This window comes from Paralichthys olivaceus, chromosome 18 (assembly GCF_024713975.1).
Source record: "Paralichthys olivaceus isolate ysfri-2021 chromosome 18, ASM2471397v2, whole genome shotgun sequence".
NCBI classification, from domain to species: Eukaryota; Metazoa; Chordata; class Actinopteri; order Pleuronectiformes; family Paralichthyidae; genus Paralichthys; species Paralichthys olivaceus.
This window is the reverse complement of record NC_091110.1, coordinates 5,955,021-5,976,638: the sequence shown is the minus strand read 5'-3', so window position 1 is coordinate 5,976,638 and position 21,618 is coordinate 5,955,021. Positions and strand designations below refer to the sequence as shown.

Genomic DNA, 21,618 nt, shown 5'->3' with positions numbered 1-21,618 from the left:
TCTTCCCCACGTAAACCATCAGAAATGTCCCTTATTGACCTGATGTGCATGGAAAGAACAGCTGGTGCACCATTTGTAGAGTTTGGGTTGGATGGGGTAAAACATGAGTGAAGCAGACTGGAGATGAGTTTGCCAATAGATGTATCAAACAAAAAACTGCACATGTTGGCTGTCTGGGTTGAGGTTATACGCCACATCTCATGAGTCATGAGAGTTTTGTGGATTATGATTTCTTTCATCTCCTGCTGAAAGTTCAGTTTCAGTGAAGTTTATCTGAAGGTGATCCCTTCCACTGCTGTCTTCCACACAAATGTCTGTGGTACTGATCTCCTCCTGGCCCTCACCACTGTCTGACTTCATATTTGGAAGCACGTCACTCATGTTCTGCAGAAAGATTTGGTGGTTTGTTGCTTCCCAGTCCATTGAATGTTCACTTGCATCAAGTTTCAATTTCACCTTGAAAACTATTGTCTCTGATGGGGAGAAATGGTGTGGCGGTGCCCTAGCACCCTCTATTGGTCAGTCACCTCTGCTAATACAATGGTTTATGACCCAATATATGAAAAACTGACATTGTCATCCGACCTGTAGAGTTGTTGTCTTTCTTTTTACCCACCACACCGCTATTGCTAGGGATTGGTTTTGTTAAATAGGGTGCGCGTGGCATGCGTTACAACTACCTGCAGAGAGCTGTATGCTAGTTGCGTGAACGTTCAAGCAGAGTCCATGTTGAATCCTGCCTGCCAACAAAGGACAGTGAAAACTTTATGGATGTTTTTAAAGGGCCAGTGTTGTAGGTGTGATTTGTTCCACAGGTCTGACTGTGAGACAAAGAGAGGGACAATTTACACAGCGCTACAATAAACAGTGCAAAATACTTTGACTTTCACATTTTTGTAATCTATCTTTTATATGATGGGGGCAAAGTCTTGAAAGGGAGATGGCTGCAGTCACAACTAAGTCTTGATGACAAATCTAAATTGTATAAATTGTATACTTGAAATGTAAACTTGTTCTCAATCCTAAATTTCTAAATGACAGTCGTTTCATATCAGCTTTTGATTACTTTCCAGAGTAATTAATCCTATTAATATACACTTGACACAGTAATGTTTAACTTAACATAGACATGTTAATCCAGTAGTTTGATCAGATTTTCCAATAGCCTGAAAAGCATGACATCACTTCTCATTTTCCTGGCTGTGTGCAGTATCTGTTGTGTTTAGATCACAAAGCAGCTGCTACATTTTAAACTCCTCTTCATCTCATATTTATCTCTAACAATGATGATATCTGCTGGAAATGACAGATATGTCTCAGTTTGGTATAAACATAAAACAAGAGTAAGATTTCCTGCAAAAATGGGCAAACAATAAAAAAATAAAAAAAAATATGCATTTGTTTCTACAAAGGTGACTGAAGGGTGACTGAACTGCTGTATATCTTTCTGGAAAGTTGTATGAGTTGTTCCAGGAAATAACCTCTGTTGATTGACAGCACGTTTTGTTTTTCTTCCTTTTCTAAATTTGTGTGCAACACTCTTGTAAATGGCTTGACCACATCTGGTAAATATTTGGTTGCACTTCGTGTTTGTGTGTGCATGTGTTAATGTTTCCTACAACGTTTTATACAATTAGCATCATGTTGTCACGCATTGACCATGCTAAAGTTTTCTCCTGAGGTGGCTTTGACTTCTTCAGACTGCAGCTTCTGTTGTGTTGTTGTAACGGTTGCTATGTGAATGAGAAGAGATGAAGCTCTTATCTCTGCATACACTCACTCTGAGTTAAGAATATGTGCAGTGAGTGCAAACCTGCCATCATCAATGGTGATCTGACACTGTGATTCACTATGGCAACAGGTAAAGAGAGATATTTTAATCCACTGGAGCCAGAAGGCTTAATGTGTGGTAAAACACCTTTATCGATCAAAAAACAGCAGTAGCACTGAAATATACCAGTTGGAGAAAGAGTCAATTAGTTTTTCTCACTATCACATTTTATCCAGTGCAGTCCACAATATTTAGCATTATTTCTTCGATGATTGACCAAGTTCTGCGATCCCACTTTTTGCTAGATTAAATTTTCAAATATTTATATATTATGCTGTAACTTGATTGGGACAAAGTGATTGCATTTTAGATTACATTTTCAAATTTTCAGCAGAAGAAAATATTGATCAAATAAAATAAAATGAAAAAGATTAAAGATTGTAACCTTCTGTAAGTTTGAACCTGTGGTCTACATTTAAAAATCGTGATCAACAAAATTTAATGACCATTTCTTTCTTTTTGTGAATTTAGAAACTGAAATGCAGTTAAGACTTTTTGTAGCCCATCAATGACTCTCTTCTAAAAACCCACGTCCAGTTCTTGTTTCTTATGGTATCTTAAAGGCACTGATATAACTATGATAGGACTGTTCCATGAGTGTGGTCAATTACATCATTAGAAATTATTATTTATAGATCAATGTCATGTGTATAAAGCTTCACACAGATATTTTCTGAGCTGATATAGTGAAATATTGGAATGTAAGAGATTGCTATCTCTTGATCAGAACAAGCAATGTCAGCAAAGGTCTTGGACAATAAACCCATGTCCAATAAGGATTCTAAACTTCTCCCAATGCAAATTTCAGCAAAATAATATGCTTGCATATGTGCTTTCATATTGACTGTGTGAATGAGGAAATTAACCCTAACCCTAAAAACACATGGATAGAACCAGCCTGATGATGTTGTGGAGCCTATGCACAGAGCTCCACCAAAACAAGACTGGGTTATTCACAGAAATGCACTTGCTTTTTCCTGCAACTCAACATTGTCCAGCAAGACACAAAAAGGGCCCATAAAATACAAGGAAACCCTCATTCCTGGTAGATTATTTTGCACTGTCAAGAAAGCATCTCTAATATTTAGTCCAGTGTGTAAGATTTAGGTGAAAGGGATCTAATGGCTAAAATTGAATGTAAAATAATTCTTATGTTTTCACTGTGTTTCATCTAAATTGTTTAAAAAAAGTTGTTTTCTTTACCCTATAATGGAGCCTTTATATTTAAATTAAAAAAAAAATATTTACATCAAGGGTGTCCTCTCTACGGAGAGCACCATGTTTTTTTTTTTTTACAATAGTTCAAACTGGACAAAATAAACACCTTTTGAGTTTTTATGACAACTGAAGGTTTCCACATGTTCTCCTTCATGTTTGGAAAGGGAGGGTGAGCTGAGGGGTATTCAGCTGCAACATGCAACTTCACCACTAGATGTCACAAAATTTTACACACTGTACCTTTAAGTCCTCACCACTTCCCTGGGTTTACCAATGTAAAATATCTAGGACTGACTCCTGTGCCAGTAGATGAATGTGGTGATGGTGGTCCAGATGTAGTTACGATATTTCTTTCCTCCTGATGAACTGCAAAATATCATCTCCATGTCAATGTCAGTACAGGTTTTGTTGAGATTGTTAATTACACAGAGGAACCAAATTTCATTTTCCTATCTAATGTATGCATCCCCAACCTGCTTTTATTTTATTTTATCTTTGATCAGTTGCAGACATCATTGTCTAAAGAAATGGTGCTCTGTGCTGCGTTAATGTGGCCTGAGAGCTAGTATGAAACATGCTGTCTCTCTATGTATTTATTTTAGACAAGCTGTATTTTATATGTATTATGCCCTCCATGCTGTAGATCCAGTGTTGAAAGATATATATGACTGGCTGGTTCACCTGCACATCAGTCAGCAACAGACTGGAGAAAATAATTTAGCGCTGTCTGATCCCAGACCAGTTATGCTGTTGTCGTGTGTTAGTGCTGCCTTCACTCAACCATGCTATGTATTTAGTGTGTAAACAAAGCATTTGAACTAAATACAGTGTTTTTGTTTTTTCTTTATGGGATTTTGTCTGTGCCAGCAAATTTATGCCACAAGTTTTGGCACCATAATGTCAATTAAGTTTTAGAAATTGGCCTTAGATAAGAAAAGTGTTATCATTAAATATTTCTTTATAGATTTACCACATTTTAATTGACTATTCTTATGTATGCAAAACTAGGACCTCACAATGAATGATGTCATAGGAATGAGAACGATCATTTCGTGCTCCCACACATTTTCCATGTGCCGTCGTCCAAGTGTGGAGGCAGCAAAGTTCCTGCATCAGCGTGCATTGGAGCACTGAGTAACTGCTAACTAAGGCCAGACTGGGTAGCCTCTGTGAAGGCCAGCCATCTCCCACAGTGGGGGAAATGTCAGCTGGATGGAATGAGGCAGGCCTGGAAAACGAGACCGTGCTGCAAACACAGCTCTGCAGAGAGCACCAGTTATAACTTATCTGAGACTCTATTCAGCTGCATGCCATGACTTCTGAAGGATAAGCTGAACACAAAATGACATGTTTTTACACCACAATATTAAGCTGCCAACATTGCTCGGGTCACATGTCAAAAAGGTTAAGAGAAGCTGCATTCATAAATAATAAAATGACCCTCAAGCTGTCTGTCATTTAAAAGTTCAAAGCTCCTTTGTTCATAGAAATATGCTAAGCAGAACAGAGATTTAGCAGGACTGAAGCTGGCATGAATGTCATCAATTCCCGAGAGACAATTACTGTCTAACTGGGGCCTTGGAATAATTGTTAAGCATGATATCTTAGTTGACACATTTGCAGCTTCACTTTGGGAGATTCTTGTCTTTTGGGACTTTGCTGATTTATTTTGGGGCAGTGTGTAATGCTAGCTCTTAGTGCTTAAGACGATTTGTTGAAGGGAAAATGCAGTTGTCACTGTGTCCTTGAGTTGGAAAGCTTCACTGCTATTGTGATAAAAACTTTGCACTTTGTCACCATTTCTAGTTAAAAAATATATATTTATAATCAGGCCAATGCAGAAGTAATGGGTTTATTATAAACTTCTAGCTGAGACGAATAATATCTACACGCTGAATTATCTCCTGTGCTTTCATGAAGCTGTGTGGTTAATAAGCTCCGAACACCTTTACAACACTGAGTTCACTGAAGCATGCAACAGTGACAAAAGACCCTCATAACGCAGTCAATGGCTGCTTTTATTTCTTTGTCTGTTTTAATTGACGATGGTAATTTCTCTCTCCTTCTCAACAAGACTATTAACTCAACAAATTAACTGATCAAAAGGAGAAAATGAAGTACGGAGTGATAACTGCAACACTAGGCTAAGATTACTCTAGTTTTAATGATGGGGCACTATTTTAAGATTATCAAAGTTTTCAAATAATGACTAGTCAGTTTTCTGAATTATTCCGCCCATTCAATTATTTTTTTTTTCATTTGGCACACTTGGTGGGGCTCTCGGGATGAGGACCGTTCCACCAAGTGTTGGAGTGATTTTCTGCAGACCATCACAATCTCTAGAGGATGAAATCTAAAACTTAAGTGATCCCCAGAAACAACAACTTTTGCCAACATTAAAGCAACTCAAAGTTTTCATTTGTCCAGTGAAACATTTTCGTCTGTTAGATGAGTGGAAAAGATTTTGTCGAGAAGGTTGTCAAAGGACATATCGTAATGAAGTTTTTTATCTTCTTATTTTCCACGTTTTTAAAGACTTCGCTTCATCATCAAATTAATTACCTTTCAGTCTTAGCTGCACTTTGTGTTTAGTGCTAATTGACAAATGGTAGGTGATAAAAATTATACCTGTTAAACTTGAGTTAGTGTGGACCAAGGTCCAAACCAAGGTTAATGTCTTTGCTACATTATCTATATTTAATACAGTGAGTTTTTGTTTTACATTGGAATAGAGTGCAGTAAGAAATTTAGTTTGACATGCATATGTTTTGCCGTCAGCACCATGGAATGTATCTACCTATACATGACATTGATTCATTTGTAGACTAACATGGTGTTTTGGGGGATAGTCTGTCCTTTTGAAAGTAGAACATTAAAGAACTGGTTCATAAGAAGAATTTTGTTGCCACTGTAATGTCATTATGCATGAGTTTGTAATTCAATCATTATACCATCAATGTACAATTTGAATTTGTAAAATTATGGTCCATCAGTCAACACCTTGGTCGAAAGCACCTTTCACAATTGTTTTTTCATTTTGGACTGAATCGTCTCAAAGTCTTGGCCAAACATGGTAGGTGTGAAACGCCCAAACAGGTTTCTTTTTTACTTACAGAGCTGCTAGCATGGCTATAGACTCCTACTCTCATTGCAGTGATAGTTATACTGAAACAAAAATAATTTCATGTAACTTTAAAAAGGTGTGTACCTGTTCGTAAGGTACAGTCAAGTCAAACCCCACTAGACTAAGACATACTCCAAACACAATACATGCATGTACCTGACCTTCTGAATATAAGATCCAAGCAGCAATGCAATTCTTCTAATCACAACTCTATTAGTAATGATTGACTGATCACTGATCCTATTAAGGATACCAGGCTTTGTTGTTGATTAACCTCTAACTCAACACAGCATAAACAGCTGCTGACAGAGGGTCAAATTCAGTCCAGATCACTTACCAGTGTCCCTCTAATCCTTAAACTAATGCCTGGACATGCAGATCCTCTAATCTGCAACCAGCACAAGCTTATTAGAGCGACCGCACTGAGACAACAAAGCGAGTGGGATCTCTGTGCACAGTTTGCAGTCTGCGGTTGTGGTTGAAGGCACCCTCAGTAGTGACTGCAATCAGAAGCTCTTGGCAGCAGATGTCCCTGCAAGCCTCAGGAATGACCTGTGGGAGATTTGTGATGCCTTCAGAGCCATATTAGTTCATGTTTGTGTGAGCTGTGACATCTCTGGTCTGCTCTGTGTCTGCACATGGACTGTAGCTGACGCAGGTTTAGACGGATGAGGATGTATTACTACATTTGAGGTTGCAGAGCTCTCTGTCTTTGTGGTTTTGGTCTATGTAACTCATCTCACCAGTGTTGAGATTTTTGATATAATATGATGATACAGTATTTTGAGCTTTCATAAAACAAAGCTCCAAAATTGCTCACCTCACAGCGCCAATATTTTGTCATTTGAGAGTATTTGATTTATTCTGTAGTGATGTTATGCACCTGCTCTCATTATTTGACCAGCTGTGATCTTGAAACCAAGCACTGGCAGATGTAGTTTGTCATGTTATTGTAAAAGTTGTAGTGGGTCATTAAAACAAATGAGGTCATCTGAGAAGTAGCTTCTTTGTGTTGCTTTGTTTATGAGTTACTGACAGTGTGTTGATTATAAATCTAGTGAGCCCACTGGAAAAAACGCAAAATCCTAAAGTCCAGAGGAACACATTTGGCACAATGCTATCTTGGACTATGACCTAATTATTTAGTTGTTTTTGTTTGTTTGTCCTCAAATTATTCTTGTATTGAATTTAACAATTAAGGATAGTGCCTCCAAAAATTATTAAACTATATTAGTAATAGTGTTTTTGCAGATTGTGAATATATTTTTTTGCATGACGGTGAGCCCAGACATTGAGGGTGGCATAGTGTACAGATTTTCTGCGTTATATTGCTAATTCTTATTTGCATAGATCAATGTAAAGGTAGCGGCCTCTTGTTTTCAGCTGACAGCGACATTTGCTCTGGAACCATAGTAAAATATGAGCAAGCACAAGATGGCATTTCTAACACAGGAATGATGCAAAACAAAAAAATACATATATATGATAAGGATGAAAAACAGGTGCCATGCATGTGTTGACGTTGACAATGAGATTCAAAAGCTTTTGACGTGCTGCAAACAAAAATGCAGTGGAATATAGACGTCATTTCTTGCTCTCTCCATGCTCTGCTCAGATGCTACTCCTCACCGGAATGTTGAAATCTCTTGATGCGTTCTTAATGTGAAAGGCAAACTTTGGCTTGACTCTACTTTGTAAAGGACCCAAGAACAACTCCAAGAAAAGTTGATTGAAAGGCACAAGTGCAGTGATGTTTATAAGCAAACTTCTAAGTCACTGAACATCCCTTTTCAGTGTAGTTAAATCTGTAATTAAGGGATAGTTGGACTTTGGCACTGCTGTAAATATATATCTAAACTGTGCATGGAGACAAGTGAGGCAGGTCACCAAGAAGTTCCAAGTTGGGTTTAATATTACTATAACTTTGTTTTTAGTCATACTGCTCCCTGTTGTTTCCTCCTCAGGTTTGTCCTCTTTAACTAGTAAAGATCAAACAGAACATACAGTGTGCCTCCTTAATTAAAGCCACTTGAAAGTTGATTGTACATTGATTGTACACCCTACGTAAATAAACACTATGTAAGTATCATCAACATCAGTAACAGAAGTCTTCTTTGGCAGGGTGGTTAGATGTATCTCTGCCTGTCTTATTTCAATTATTTTAAATCAGTCTTTGACAGGTTCTTGGGTGTCACATGGAGTGTGTAAACATCCAGTGTGTAAACATCCAGTGTTTTGAAGCATCCATATTTTATTTCTATGTCATGTTAATGCATTTAGCCCATACCTACTTGGGATTGCGAGACACCCCTAATTTACAAACATATACTAATACATACATATCTTCCTATGGTATTACATATACAAACTGTGGATGTTTGGGAACCTCTTAAATTAGGTTACTTCAAAGATGATCAAGTTACTATTGATCTGTTTGATTTATCGATAATCAAACTCCACTATCTAAAAACTCTGCTCTAGACTGAATGGCCCCCTAACTGTCACATGTTCCTAAAAACATTCATATTTACATTTGAGCAGGTTGAACCAATGAACCATCTTAAAAATTTTAAAAACTATTGTTTCCAAATTTGATTTTCTTTGTTGCTATGTATTTAGGGTGTTCTTAAATCCTATGCTTTACTTTTCTCTTAAATCCTAACTTCACATTTATCTCTGCCATGTTGAAGCTAAAGCTGAGTTCTTCTTCTAGTCTATATTTTAGACTCATATTTTTTGGCCATATGTTGAATCAAAGCTCAGGATCAGGAATTGGATCCTTTTAAAGTTGTGGAATATAAGTGTCAGTAACGCCTACTTTAATCTCCAACACAAGAACACCTGTGTTGTTTTAACAGTCACTGGTTTTGGTCTGGTCTTGGTCTCCTCATAGAGCCATCTGCTCAGCAGATTTCTTCATGTGTGTTTGACCTACAGAGTTGGCTTGAGTTGCTAGCATTGTTTTCAGGGTAGTGTTTGGACTGTTTGAGGGTCTGTCCACCACTTCGGTCTGGACTAAGGGGGCTTTCACACCTACCTTCTTTGGTCTGGACCTTCTCAATTCCCCGATTAGTTCAAGCCAAAATAAAAGGTTTGTAAGGTGCCTTGGACCACGGTCCAGACCAATGGACCAAAATTTTGTCCGACAAAGGTGGTTTGAGTCTGGATCAAACCGTACTATAGTTCAGAGTGTTTGCTGTGTGAGAACATTATTTAGTTCAGACTTTCAGACCAATTGCAGAAAGTTGAGACAGACAACAAACAAGCGGAGGCGGCTTACAGGATTGATGGTAGTGAACGAGGGAATTCATTTTGTAGTAAATTCTTGACGATAATACAGTGGCAAGTGAAATGGTTCATTGATTTTCTCCCTTCAAATAGAAGGACTTCCTTTTTTCTTTTTTAGATAAAGTGCATAAGGCCAGTGTCATTGCTCACATACTTGCTTGCGTATATAATGTGTATCGAGAGCATTACAAAGTATATCCACAAGGTGGCACATTGATGACCAACTGATCCCTGAGCGTAAACAGAATATCTCCCTGTGAACTCCCCCTTTTGTGCATTGGAAATAGAAACCATGGCAATGGCAGATCAACATGCTCCACAGTAGATCAGGTGAACAACCTGAGTTTCACTTCAAAACGTCATCATTGTTCTTGTGATCTAAAATCCCCAAAATACATTAGTTTGTGATACTGCCCCACCATGATCATCTGCTAAATTGCTTCTCACTGATGTGTGTAATTCTTTTTAGGAAGCAAACATCATTACTTATGTGTCTTATTTCATTTTTCTCTTCATTTTCCTATTGTAATAAACTGACATTTGATTATAGCGTCAGTAGCAATATCCTGCAAATGTTCAGTGGTTTGGGTCTGAACCACATGGGCTGTATTGCAGTGTGCAGTGCGTGTGAAACACATGTGGAGCGTTAAATTAAAAGGGGCCACAGTGTGACCTATTTACTTTGTTCCACACACATTTTCTCAGTCTTCAGAGACCCTCCCTCAGACCAGATCCCTGGGGTCTTCTGAAACTCAGCAGAAGACTTGATTTGATGAATGGTAGCAGATTTTATGATTTTATCATCCTGCCTATAAGAAGACCGTTAACACATTGTTGAACTCTGTATGAGACATGCACACGCTTCCTGTTTTGAATTACAAGTACAGACAGTATAGTGTCTTTGTATTTTTGTGGCTTCATTTGCCACTAAGCAATGAAAAGTGACAAATCCATTTAGGCGCTGGATTAGATTATGCTCTTTGTTTATTTGCATTCAGACGTGCACTTAAAATCTCCAAATTCAGATACACATTTTCTAAAAGAATATTTACATACAGTATATTTATAAGGGCTTGTTCACATACTTAACACTCTGTGTGGTACCTACGATATTAGTAAAAAAAAAAAAATGTAACTCCTCACCAACAAAATATGAATTCAAAAAAAATCTTTGGGCTAGCCTATTTTGATGATGGAATAATAATTTCAAGCCTAAATACCAACTCTTGTAAAGGTCCAATTCAAATGAGTAACCTTGAGAAATAGTTATTTACAATATCAAATTTTTTTCTGATAGGATAGACCAAGTTGTTGTGTCCATATTGAATAAAGGGATGATAATGAAAGAATACTTCAACTGTGGCCTTAATCTTCATTATTGTGACAACTGAGATTACAGCAACAGCAGTTAACACAAATCAGCTTGTATTGTGACCAGTAATTGAATTATTTATCATTCACTGTCCTTTCTTAACCTCCTTCCTCTGTTTATGTAACATTTTATTTTCAGAGTGCAGGCCTTTATTAGTCTCGCTACAAGCATGGAGCGATGGCAAGGTCTGTCTTTTAGTCCACCACTTCAGTCCAAACTAAAATACCTCAACAACCAGAATGGTCCTCAGTATGTAAGGGAAATCTTTCAGGGTGGAGTGAAGGATGATGTACGAAGAATTAGTTTTTTTTCTCAATACCTGATACCCAAACAAGTTAACATTTATGTTGCCATCAGGCCCAAAGTAAGACAACGTGTACTTAATGAAAGATAATGTATTTAACAATACTAAAAATCTGAACTGTTCTTCTTATCTTATACTTGGCATGTTCATTTTTTAGGGCTCGACAAAGTGCAGACTGAGATTTGGACAACTGACTCTCCGCTAGTAGAAATACACAAGAAATTGAACATTTGCAGAAATGTCCAAAATGCCAAGTATTGCTATGTTAAAAAAAGGAAAAAACTAATTGTGGATCTGCCCCTTAATCTGCATCTGGGCCAAAATTTTCCAGGCCCACACAAAAAAAATGGGTGAAAACTTTACCATTAAAACATGTGGGTTTGAGTTAAATGTCTGAACAGCAATTGGAAGGATTTTAAAGACATTTGGAACAATCAGAAGAACTAAGAATTCCCATTAGCCTCTTTTGTGTCTAAAATCCGGCTTCTATCATTGTTTCTGTGCACAGTGTTCAAGGGAAACCTCAGACGTGTGTCTTTGCCAAGTTTAAATGCACCGCTGGTACAGAGTTTTGATGTTGTTGTTGGAAATCCCTGAACTGAGTTGCTCACAGGACCTCACAAAATGAACAGTATAACTGGCCTCCATTAGAAATGCATGCCTTGAATCAAACCCATTCAGTTTAAGTTGTCTATTATATATCCGTATTCACAACAAACAAACAAAAACAACAACATGCACTGCTTCTTTTTATCTGAAACAGACTCACTTTAAAGATTTAAGCTGATGCTTGCCTTATCCTCATTTAATCATATTAAGATTAAACTGTGTGGAGTCTTGAGTCCGTATGGTGGCATTTTGCCTGTGTCACCAGCTGAGCTTCAAGTAGTCTCACAGTTTTACATTCATGTTCAACTTGTCACATATTCCCTCACAGCAGCATGCATTTATTTTAATCTGTTTCCTGCTCTTCACATCTGTTAAATGTATAAAAATGTAAGTGTTTGTGCAAGAAATAAACTGTTAAAGCAGGAAAACATTTCCTCTCTGTTACTTATCCTCTTTTACTTTATAGTTTTATTAATGTATTACCAGTTGGATATTTACTTACTAGTCAATTAGAGAATCTGCCATGCATTTCTTTCTTCAGTTCAGTTAAAAGTGCCTAAAATATGAAATGATCCATCCAGCACTATGACAGAGCTGGAGGAAGATTCACACTGTGATTCTTTATGAGCTGAGGGATTTAGTGTGAAATATGAAAATAAGTAGACTTTAGATGATTGAGGAACAATTTCCTGATAAATGACATGAAGTTGGAGAAAATTGAACGATTCAAGATTATTTTTTCAGCCATATTTGTGCAGACTGGAATCATAAATCATTATCTTAAAGTTAATATGGTTCAAGGGAAACGTCTGTCTGCCCTCACAGTCTGAATTCACTTTCCTCTCATTCCCAGTCTTTCCCCTCTAATTTTCCTGCTCAACCACAAGCACCGCGCGTTCTTTCATGACTCCCAGTCACACTGGCATCAGCCGAGCGCAGTATCCATTAGTTGCAGTAGAGGGAGGGAAGAAAGGACTGTGGAGGGAGGGAAAATGACGGCTATTTAAGGGATGGAGTTAAAAAGCAATGGGGGTCAGACCTAAACACTCACACTTTAAAAGACATTTACTCCCACTCTCTCGCTGTCCCTCTCTGTCAGTGAAGGAGCTGAAGCCCGGTCTGAGCTGTGAAGGCTGAGGGGAGGATAAGCAGCTGGCTGAGAGACGACTGACAGAGCTGCCACTTTGCTGGAGAAGCTGCAAGACAACAGGGCACCGTATTGTTTTCTTGGCTTCACTGAAGGTGTGAAGACTCAAAGGAACACCTCATCTTACATGCTGGGGCGTGTGGGGCACAGGTAAGAAAACCTTTTTTATAGATTTCAACTTTCCTTGAATTCCGTGCAGCAAAAGTCATTTTTCTTGACTTTTTAAATGAGTTTCTTTGTGCTTTTGGAGTTAAATTCTCTTTAAATTTAATTAGAAATATTCACCTCAAAATATAGACATTTATAGTCACATACAACATTTGCTGATACTGTAGTAGATTTCTGTCTGGCACATATTATAGCTTATTATAACTACATTCCTGGTGTATAGTGCAACTTCTTCCTCAGTCAGACACACACAGCAGCCATTGGCACGATCAGAGGTGATGACTGACTGCTGAGGGATGTGAAAGAGCTATCCACAGCTTTGATAACTGTAGTAGAAGGACCAGCACACTCCAGAAACCTTCTCACTGATTTAGTCAAGGTTGTAGACCAGTGTCCAAAACATACACAAAACTCTCCATTGTGTAAGTTTAGTATCCCTGAGTTTGGCGAGGTTTTGCAGCTTGATGATTCATCACATTACCTTGAGCAGTGCAGTTGAGTTTTCATTGTGTTCAATTTTTCCATTATTGAGATGAAAAGATGGGAAGAGTGGGTGATGCTTGACAGGATTTCTGAGTGTGGGCTAGGAGGAAAAAAGATCTCATCCGCTCAGCCCATTAGTGCTGCTTAATTGAAATCAAAGTCTTGTGGTTTACAGGGTTTAAACGTCTGTTATATCCTTTGTGTGGTGGGGTTGAGTCACCATTTCCAGTCCACACTCAGCAAAAATGAATATTTCAGCTGAAGAAGATTATAATCACTCATTTCCTCATGTACAGACTCATCCCACTCCCCGCAACTCCTATCTAAAATGCACATCATGACACATCTGCAGATATGGGGGCCAGGATGTTTTGCATCTTGTCTGCCGTGCATCCTGGGAAGTGCCTGTGCAGCAGAGTGTGAAAGGTCTCTCGCTGAACAAACCCCTGTGAAAGGGACAGCTGGTTTATTTGCTGGAGATCCCCCAGGGCTCGTCCTACACTGTTCCCCTCTCTGTGACCTCTACACAAAGAGCCAGGGGTTGATTGTAATTCAGCTTCAAACGCCTCTGCATTTTATGTAAAGTGTGTTGGATCTTTTTTCACTGTCCCAAATTCCAGGGAGAAACAGAGGTGTAGTTGTGTGGCCTGAAAGTGGTGACAGTGAGGGTTAGCGAGGGCATTGTACAGGGTTATGTACAGATAATGTCTGTTTTTATCTTAAGTCAAAAGTTATGAAGTGAAGTCCTAATTTTACAGGACAGAATACTTCACTACATATGTGTTTAATATTATGTAACAGCAGCATGTGGGTCCTGCAACCTTGTAAATCTGTCCAGATTCAGGTGTGGAGGTTGTGAGCACTGACAGCTGTTTCTAGCTTATTCAAATCTGTTGCTTTTCTTGACCAATATCCATCACCCTGATTTCATGTGTTTAATTTCACTGTGCTAATGAAAACCGAAAATGAAAACTGTTTTAATTTCATTGCCGATTAATCTGCTGATGACTTTTTTTTTTAAATGTCCATTACAATGTTGCAGTGCAAAGTGACATTTTCAGATTTTTTGGTCCAAATATGATACATTTAAGAACCAAACCAGCTGAAACCAAAGTAATTTAATAATTTCTCACTTAATCTCTTAATCCAAATTGAATTCAGCATCCTGTTCAGACTAATAACGCACAAGTTTATACTTTTGATCAATTGAGAATATCTGATTTGCGATCTGTTAACGAGGTGTTGCAGTTTCTGTTATTTTTTTATCGGCTACAGTAACGACTCTAATTATTTTTCTTCTGAGGCGATTTCCAGCTGTTCCAGATGCTAAGACAATCAGACTTGTGCCATTCCTGGAAAATAAAAAAGCTGAAATATCACAGATGAACATATAAAGCAGATGCACTTAATTTACCACCACTGACCAGAGTCCAGACAACCCTCTCCTGGCCACAAATGCTTCCCATCAGAAGTGTGTCCAGACATGTTGTCTGTGTATTGTTCTCATGAATGTTGGCGTTTTAAATCAGAGTGGAATCCTGACTGTGTTTTGTCACCAGAATCAGACCTTCATCTGGATGATGGCATACATGGAGACAATCAAATTCACCCTGCAATAATGCCGTTTTATGAGACGTAGCTGTTGTCTGGACACAGGACACAGAATCTCGATGGGGTTTTTTTCTTTGACTCGGCAAAACAGATGTCGTCAGTCAAGGGCCAACATTCCCAGTTTCTCTTTTCCACGCGGAAAAGTTCCCTTCTCACTGCCAGGAGGGGGAAAAGCACTGAAGATACAGCAACTCTGGATTATAGTTTAGTGAACAGGTTATATTTATTTCAATTTTCTCTCCAAATTTTCTTCCCATGTCCCAATAGCCTAAAGAAATGTCCTCGGTCAACCCTTAGGTCAGCTTTAAATGACGGATATTTGGATATAAAACCACCTTTGTCACACGGTAACATTACAAATGACTTATTTCACTTAGTTTAATCTGGTGTGAGCTGTCTGGATACATTATACATCTATAAACTACAGTAAATCAAACAGTGGATTGTGCTGCAGGAGGTTGTTTATTCGTAATCTGATAAACCAGTGCCACTGTAGCTAAGAAGCTTATGTCTTATGTTGGCATATAATTTATATATATTTTATCACAAATTTAAATGACAAAAACTGAGTATACAATTACTTTTTATTTACTCCTTCCATCCTCCTGGGTCCATGTATTTATTGATGCTTTACTGTCATATGAAGATGTGGACTATAAACTATATAAAAAGTTACATACATTTAAAATTAATGATCCAAATATGTTATATGTTAAATATGTGTAATTTTTTTAGAATTTTTTTTTTCCAGTTTTCTTTCACCAAATGGATCAGTTCACATATGATTAAATATGTCTTAAAATAAAAAAGATATACATTTCATTTCACAGCATCCTTCTAGACACTCAAGGACACCATACAAATAGCATTAAAATCCGATTAGGAAACACAAACACTCAATACAACACATTTAATAATTGCTAACGTAGCTTGGAAGAAATGAATTGAAATTATAAATAATTGATGAATTTATAAATGTAGGCTTTTTTGCCTCCACACATTTTCCACCGCTCTTTGACATCTTAGTTTTATATTTAATTTGGTGAGCACAGCTCAAAAACATTCAGACTAATTTACAATGAACATATAAACATTAATTAAGCCACTTTTGAAGCAACCAAGAGCATCTTAACACCAAACATATGTAGTTAGAGGGAAGCTGAGGATTTGAAAGGACTCATTCTTTACCTCCAACCCTGTAAATGATCAGTCTTTTGTGTCTTGTAAAGTTTACTAGAGGGAGATCAGAAACACGTTACGAGACCTAGTTTTCAGATTTGTAACACCAGCTCTGACCTGCCTTTTCCTTGGCATTCAGCAGATGTCCAAGTGTGAAACTCGAGCTCAAAAATGGATCACTTGAAGGAGTGTATAAATACTTGAAGAGAGAGAGAGTTCATCCGGTCAGAGGTGAGGTCAAAGGTCAGGACAATAAAGAGGAAGAGGAGACGATTGATGAGGCGTCTTTGTACATATATCTTGACTTCAACAGTTTAAAGGCACTGTGGTTATAGTTATGAAAACTGTTTGTCATATTGGTAAAAAGAATACATGATGCTGCCTAATAAGGAAACATCCAGTCTCTAATCTTCAAAAAAACACCAGTGGTTTTCTTCAAATGTAAATCTTAGGCTTCTTGTACAGTAAAATTAATTCTAGTTCTCCTCGAAATTGTCCACAAAGTGAATGCAGACACTTAAACCAGAACCAGTCTGATAATAACAGTAAAAAAAATTTATAGTGGACGAGTGACAATAATTTGCCACTTAAAAGGCTGTGATATTGGAGAATCCTATTGGATGGATTGTTTATATTTTAAATGTTGAATTCATATCAACAATAGAGTTGGATAGATGATATTATTAAATACAGCAGACTCACAATATAATGGTATATTCATTAAATAATTACATTTGAACAATTGGGTTAGGCTAACATGAGGTTTCAATACTTGTGGAGGGGTTTTCAGATACATTTGTTTTTGTGCCAATAAATACAGTTTCCCAGATATAGGCACTAATAACCAAAGAACACAAAAAGAATAGCACTAAGAATGCATTGAACCTTAAATTCAATCCAGTAGCACCAAATTACGCACACTGTTGGATATCAGTTCCCTAAATATGGCTGTGAAATCAAGCAATGTTTAGGAAAGTGAAAAAAAACATCTTGGCTTCGCTGCTTTGTCTGGATCCATGCCGAAATGTTATGGGATAGTTCTTGGCCCTTGTCCCATCCTTCCTCCAAGCTTTGTGAGAATCCATTCAGTTGTTTCTGCATAATCCGGTTGACAATGGACAGGGGTGACAACATAACCTACTTGGCGGAGAGAAAAAACAAACCAACATAATCAGGTGTCAAGCTTAAAGTATTACAAACAGGGTTAAGTCTGTCATATTATTTGGTAATCCAAGTGTAAGTGTCATTCCAAGTAAATCAGTGATTGTAGATGGTTTGTATGGATTAATGGATCATTTTTGAAATTGTTTGTGAGGATGTAAGTTAAGAAATTTCATATACGAGGGAAGATTGACGACATCTGTCACAAATAAGGTTGAGTTCAAAATGTCTTCTATACAGCCAGACCATATAGTTAAAGGTTAGTAGTAAATCTTGCATCGTATTGACCTCTGCTCATCAGAGGTGGAGGAAGACTGGCTGACTTTTGAGGCAAGGTTTGGTTTCTTTCTTCATGTAACAATCTTCGATTTGTAAAGTTGAAAATATTCAGGAACTTGTGGAGGGAGGGGGCATGATCTGTTTTGATTTTGTATCTCTTGAGGATTCTTTATTATAATAAATATACTTGTCAAGGGGGGAAAAAATCATTGAAAAAGATGGAATGCAGTCATGGTTACACTGAGATGCCTGAAACACTAAGCTCCTTTGAGCATCTTTGTTACCTGACTGCTGAGTATCACCATCTATGTAATGATAATAAAAATTCCAGGCGATTTCATGAGAACTCTTGAGTGCACCACATGCCTTTTCATTTCTACTGCATAACTGCATGGGCGATTCCCTTGTGGAAGTCATATCTCCCTGGTTTGCATGTCAGCAGTGCTCGCACAAAAAAATCTGCACCTATCCCATAAATCTGTCACTGGCAGAAATGCAACCCCTTTACAGAGGTGTGGTTTTCTGCCAGCCAGACATAGCAGCTGACAAAAGGGTGAACCAGATGGCAGACATCCTTTCAGGTGGTTAGACAGGTTGATGGATGGACAGATAAGCTACAGAGATAGATACAGATGGATAAAAAAGTTAAATCAACAAAGTGATCAAAACAGATATTTTTATCCGTCCTGTTTTTTGTCTGTCGTGTTACAAACAGTAACATGGCGACAGGCAGGAAAAGTTGCGTTCAGTGCATGTCTGAAAGCACCTATAGTTGGAAAGCAGAATGGAGGGATAGATAGATGGAAGGATGGATAGACATGTCAACATTTGTTGCTTGTTTGATGAGATGTTTGACAAAAGATACTGAAGTCAGCCAGACTGAGGTTTGAAGGAACAAATTGTGGACCACACACAGTACACTCACCTGCAAATCTACCTTGCAGTTTTTTTTTTTGGTATGTCTGTGTTGATAATGGCATCATTGCTCTTGGTATATAACTACTCCAGTGCTCGTTCTAAACATGTCTGTTTGGAATGGGCCGTTTTCTTGGCCTTTGGTGATTTCTTTCTGAAACTGTAAAAGTGACCTGCAGTAATTGAGCCCCAGTAAGTAGAGACTGGCTGCTGGACTTAGTCCACAGAATCCTGACGCTGCACCACCACTGCTGCACAAGGAGCTGTTCACCTGTTTATTCAAGATTCAGTGAAGCGCGACCTGAGCTAAAGAATCAGTTGCCATTGTCATGATGAGTTGATGAGTCCCAGCTGCTGCTGCTACACTGAGCTGGTCATCTGTTCATTCAGAGGTTATTAATATTGAATGTAGCATGTGTCCAAATCGTGCAAAATTTGATACTGCAGTACATTGAGCCCTCAAAAATACACATACGTACATATGTGAAGGTGATAAGAGGTATGTGTATGGGAATAGACAGACAGAGATGAACTAAATAAGATATCATATCATTGGTATCTAAGAGTAATAAATCAAGTTGTTTCCAGTAGTGAGGAGGAAGCCGGTATTCTCCTGTGCTTACCCAAAGTTTTGGATACTCAGCACTGTGTGAGGCTTTCCCACGCTGAGGATGAATCTATTCATTACTTTGAGTTTGTATCCCACAAATTATAGTGTTCCTCGTGTCCAGCTGATGAAGTCATCTGAGCAATTTCGTGGGCGAATAGGAGTGGTGTCTACAGGATTATTCTCCTCAGGTTTTCACATTATTTTATAAATACAGCAGAGTTAATACACTGTAACATGAAAAACAGCTGATGTGCAGCAGTGCTGTGAATGAAGTTGATGTGCCAACACAAGTGTAAATTCTTGGGGTTAAATCCTTTCTCAATCAGCACTACATGTTCTCTGTCTCCATAATTTAATACTTTACATGCAATAAATCATATTTGTTGTAGCAATGAATCAGGGCTGTGTACGGCTGTTTCTTGCTTTTCGCTCAGTACTGTATTTAGTTGCTCTTGATCTCCAACACTGCAGACTAAAAAGCAGCTGGATATGCTTTAGTATCTTCAGCTCTGTTGTGTGGGGAAGAGTCTTGCAGTATTCTGTGAGTGCAGTTTAGAGGTCGGCTCCTTTTACCATGTTGGACAATGTGTTTGTGGTTAGCTTGTATCATAAATGGGGGGAGCTGCATTTTCAGACTGCATTCTCTTGGAAGTCCTGGAAGACCAGTCAGGATATGACGTGAGTGAGAATGTTGGATTGTTTCGGAAACACTGACACATCCGTAGTCCAGCGTCAGACAGTTTGTGTGGTGAGAATGTATCATTGGATGCATCTGTAAACTCAGGCTGGGTTTTTACCCAGCCTGAATTTACCCAGAGGATCCATTTTACCCAGAGGATAATTTGGTCTTTAATTTCGAGTGGGGGAAATTAGTTGTTTTAGAAACTTTTGCCGGCAATACACGTTTCCAAAGATGACACATTGTTCGATTTAGGGTTTGCATCCAATTTAAAGCCCAAATAATCCCAAATAGCTGATTTGGCATTCTTTGCATCAGGCTCTCCACACACACATACATCTGCAGGAATGTATCACCAGCTGTTGGGCTGACAGTGGTCGGTTGGCAAATTTTACTATACAGATTTTCTTGCTTGTCTTTTTTTAATGATGAATATTAAGCATTCAAAATTACATTACATTGAAGTTGCATTTGTCTGTTTGTCTATCTGTTTTTCAGAACCTTCACCATTAACCAGGGTCAGCCTTTAGTCAGAGGTTAAGCTGATATTTATTTTTTGTAAATTTACATCCTCACACCTACCATGGGTAGAAGAAGCTTCCTGGGCTGCTTCCTCCTGACTGTTCTGCTCAGCTTATCAACTGCTGGGCTTGTTAAGAAAATCATACGTCATCGAAGACAGACTCTGGTAGCCCCTAATGAACATAACGTCACCCTCCCCAGTGCAGACCATCCTGTGGTTTTCAACCACGTCTATAACATCAATGTTCCTGCCAGTTCGCTGTGCTCAGTAGACCTGGACGCCCCACAGAGCACACAGCTTCTTCCCAAAGATTCGCCAGCTTCGTCAGGCCATCACATCACTGAGCACACCGTCGACGGGGAGAACCAGATCGTGTTCACCCACCGCATCAATATACCTCGTCAGGCCTGCGGCTGCGCTGACGACCTGCCCGGCCTGAAAGAGCTCATGAGCCGCCTGGAGATGCTTGAGGGAGAAGTTTCAGCTTTGAGAGATCAGTGCACCAGCGACAGGCCCTGCTGCAGTGCACAGGTCACAGGTGGGTGTGATTTGTCTGTCAGTTATATTTGTATATTACAGCAACGACAGTAAGATAATCCATTATTTCTATGAATTTGCATTGAAAAGTGCTCCATTAAGAATACCCATGAGTCTCCTTCAGTAAAAAGCACATCTGTTCCATCCATTTGTCAGACAGCTCTTTGAAATTCAATGAGGGGGTGTGTATTTCTCCATCATACAGTAGAGGACAAAAACTGCTGTAATATCAATAAAAGTAATAAGTGTTCTTTTGTAGCTGCCAAAAATAAGCCTTGGACCACATCTAAATGATGTATTCATGAATGAGTAGTTTGACGTTTTGGGAAATAATTGTATTCACTCTTGTGCAAAGTAGGAAGACAAAATGGCACACAAACAAGAAATAATCCCACTCATAACCTTCCAGAAAACTATAACTTTCTACTTTAAAACTTGGATTTTTGCACAGATTAAACAAACAATACATTACATATTAATTTGTGATCTTGAGACATGTTAGTAAGTGGATTTTACCTTGTATGGACAGAGCAAGGATAGTTCTTGTTCCCCCACCTGTTTTCAGTCTTGATGCTAAACT

General features: G+C 38.3%; 1 protein-coding gene across 7 annotated transcripts in view; it reads left to right on the top strand.

Annotated features, from left to right (window-relative positions):
- Positions 1 to 21,618, top strand: part of tnca (tenascin Ca) — a 45,490-nt gene that overhangs the window by 1,874 nt on the left and 21,998 nt on the right. For 4 of the 7 annotated variants that reach the window (XM_069513774.1, XM_069513777.1, XM_069513778.1 and 1 more), the window contains exons 2-3: positions 12,846 to 13,043; positions 20,477 to 21,039. In XM_069513774.1, the coding sequence (XP_069369875.1) occupies positions 20,562 to 21,039 (478 nt within the window). In that variant the 5' untranslated portion in view covers positions 12,846 to 13,043; positions 20,477 to 20,561. Of the gene's footprint in view, positions 1 to 5,664; positions 13,044 to 20,476; positions 21,040 to 21,618 lie in introns of those variants that run through there. The other 3 variants (XM_069513776.1, XM_069513775.1, XM_020082281.2) reach the window with 3 other exon arrangements.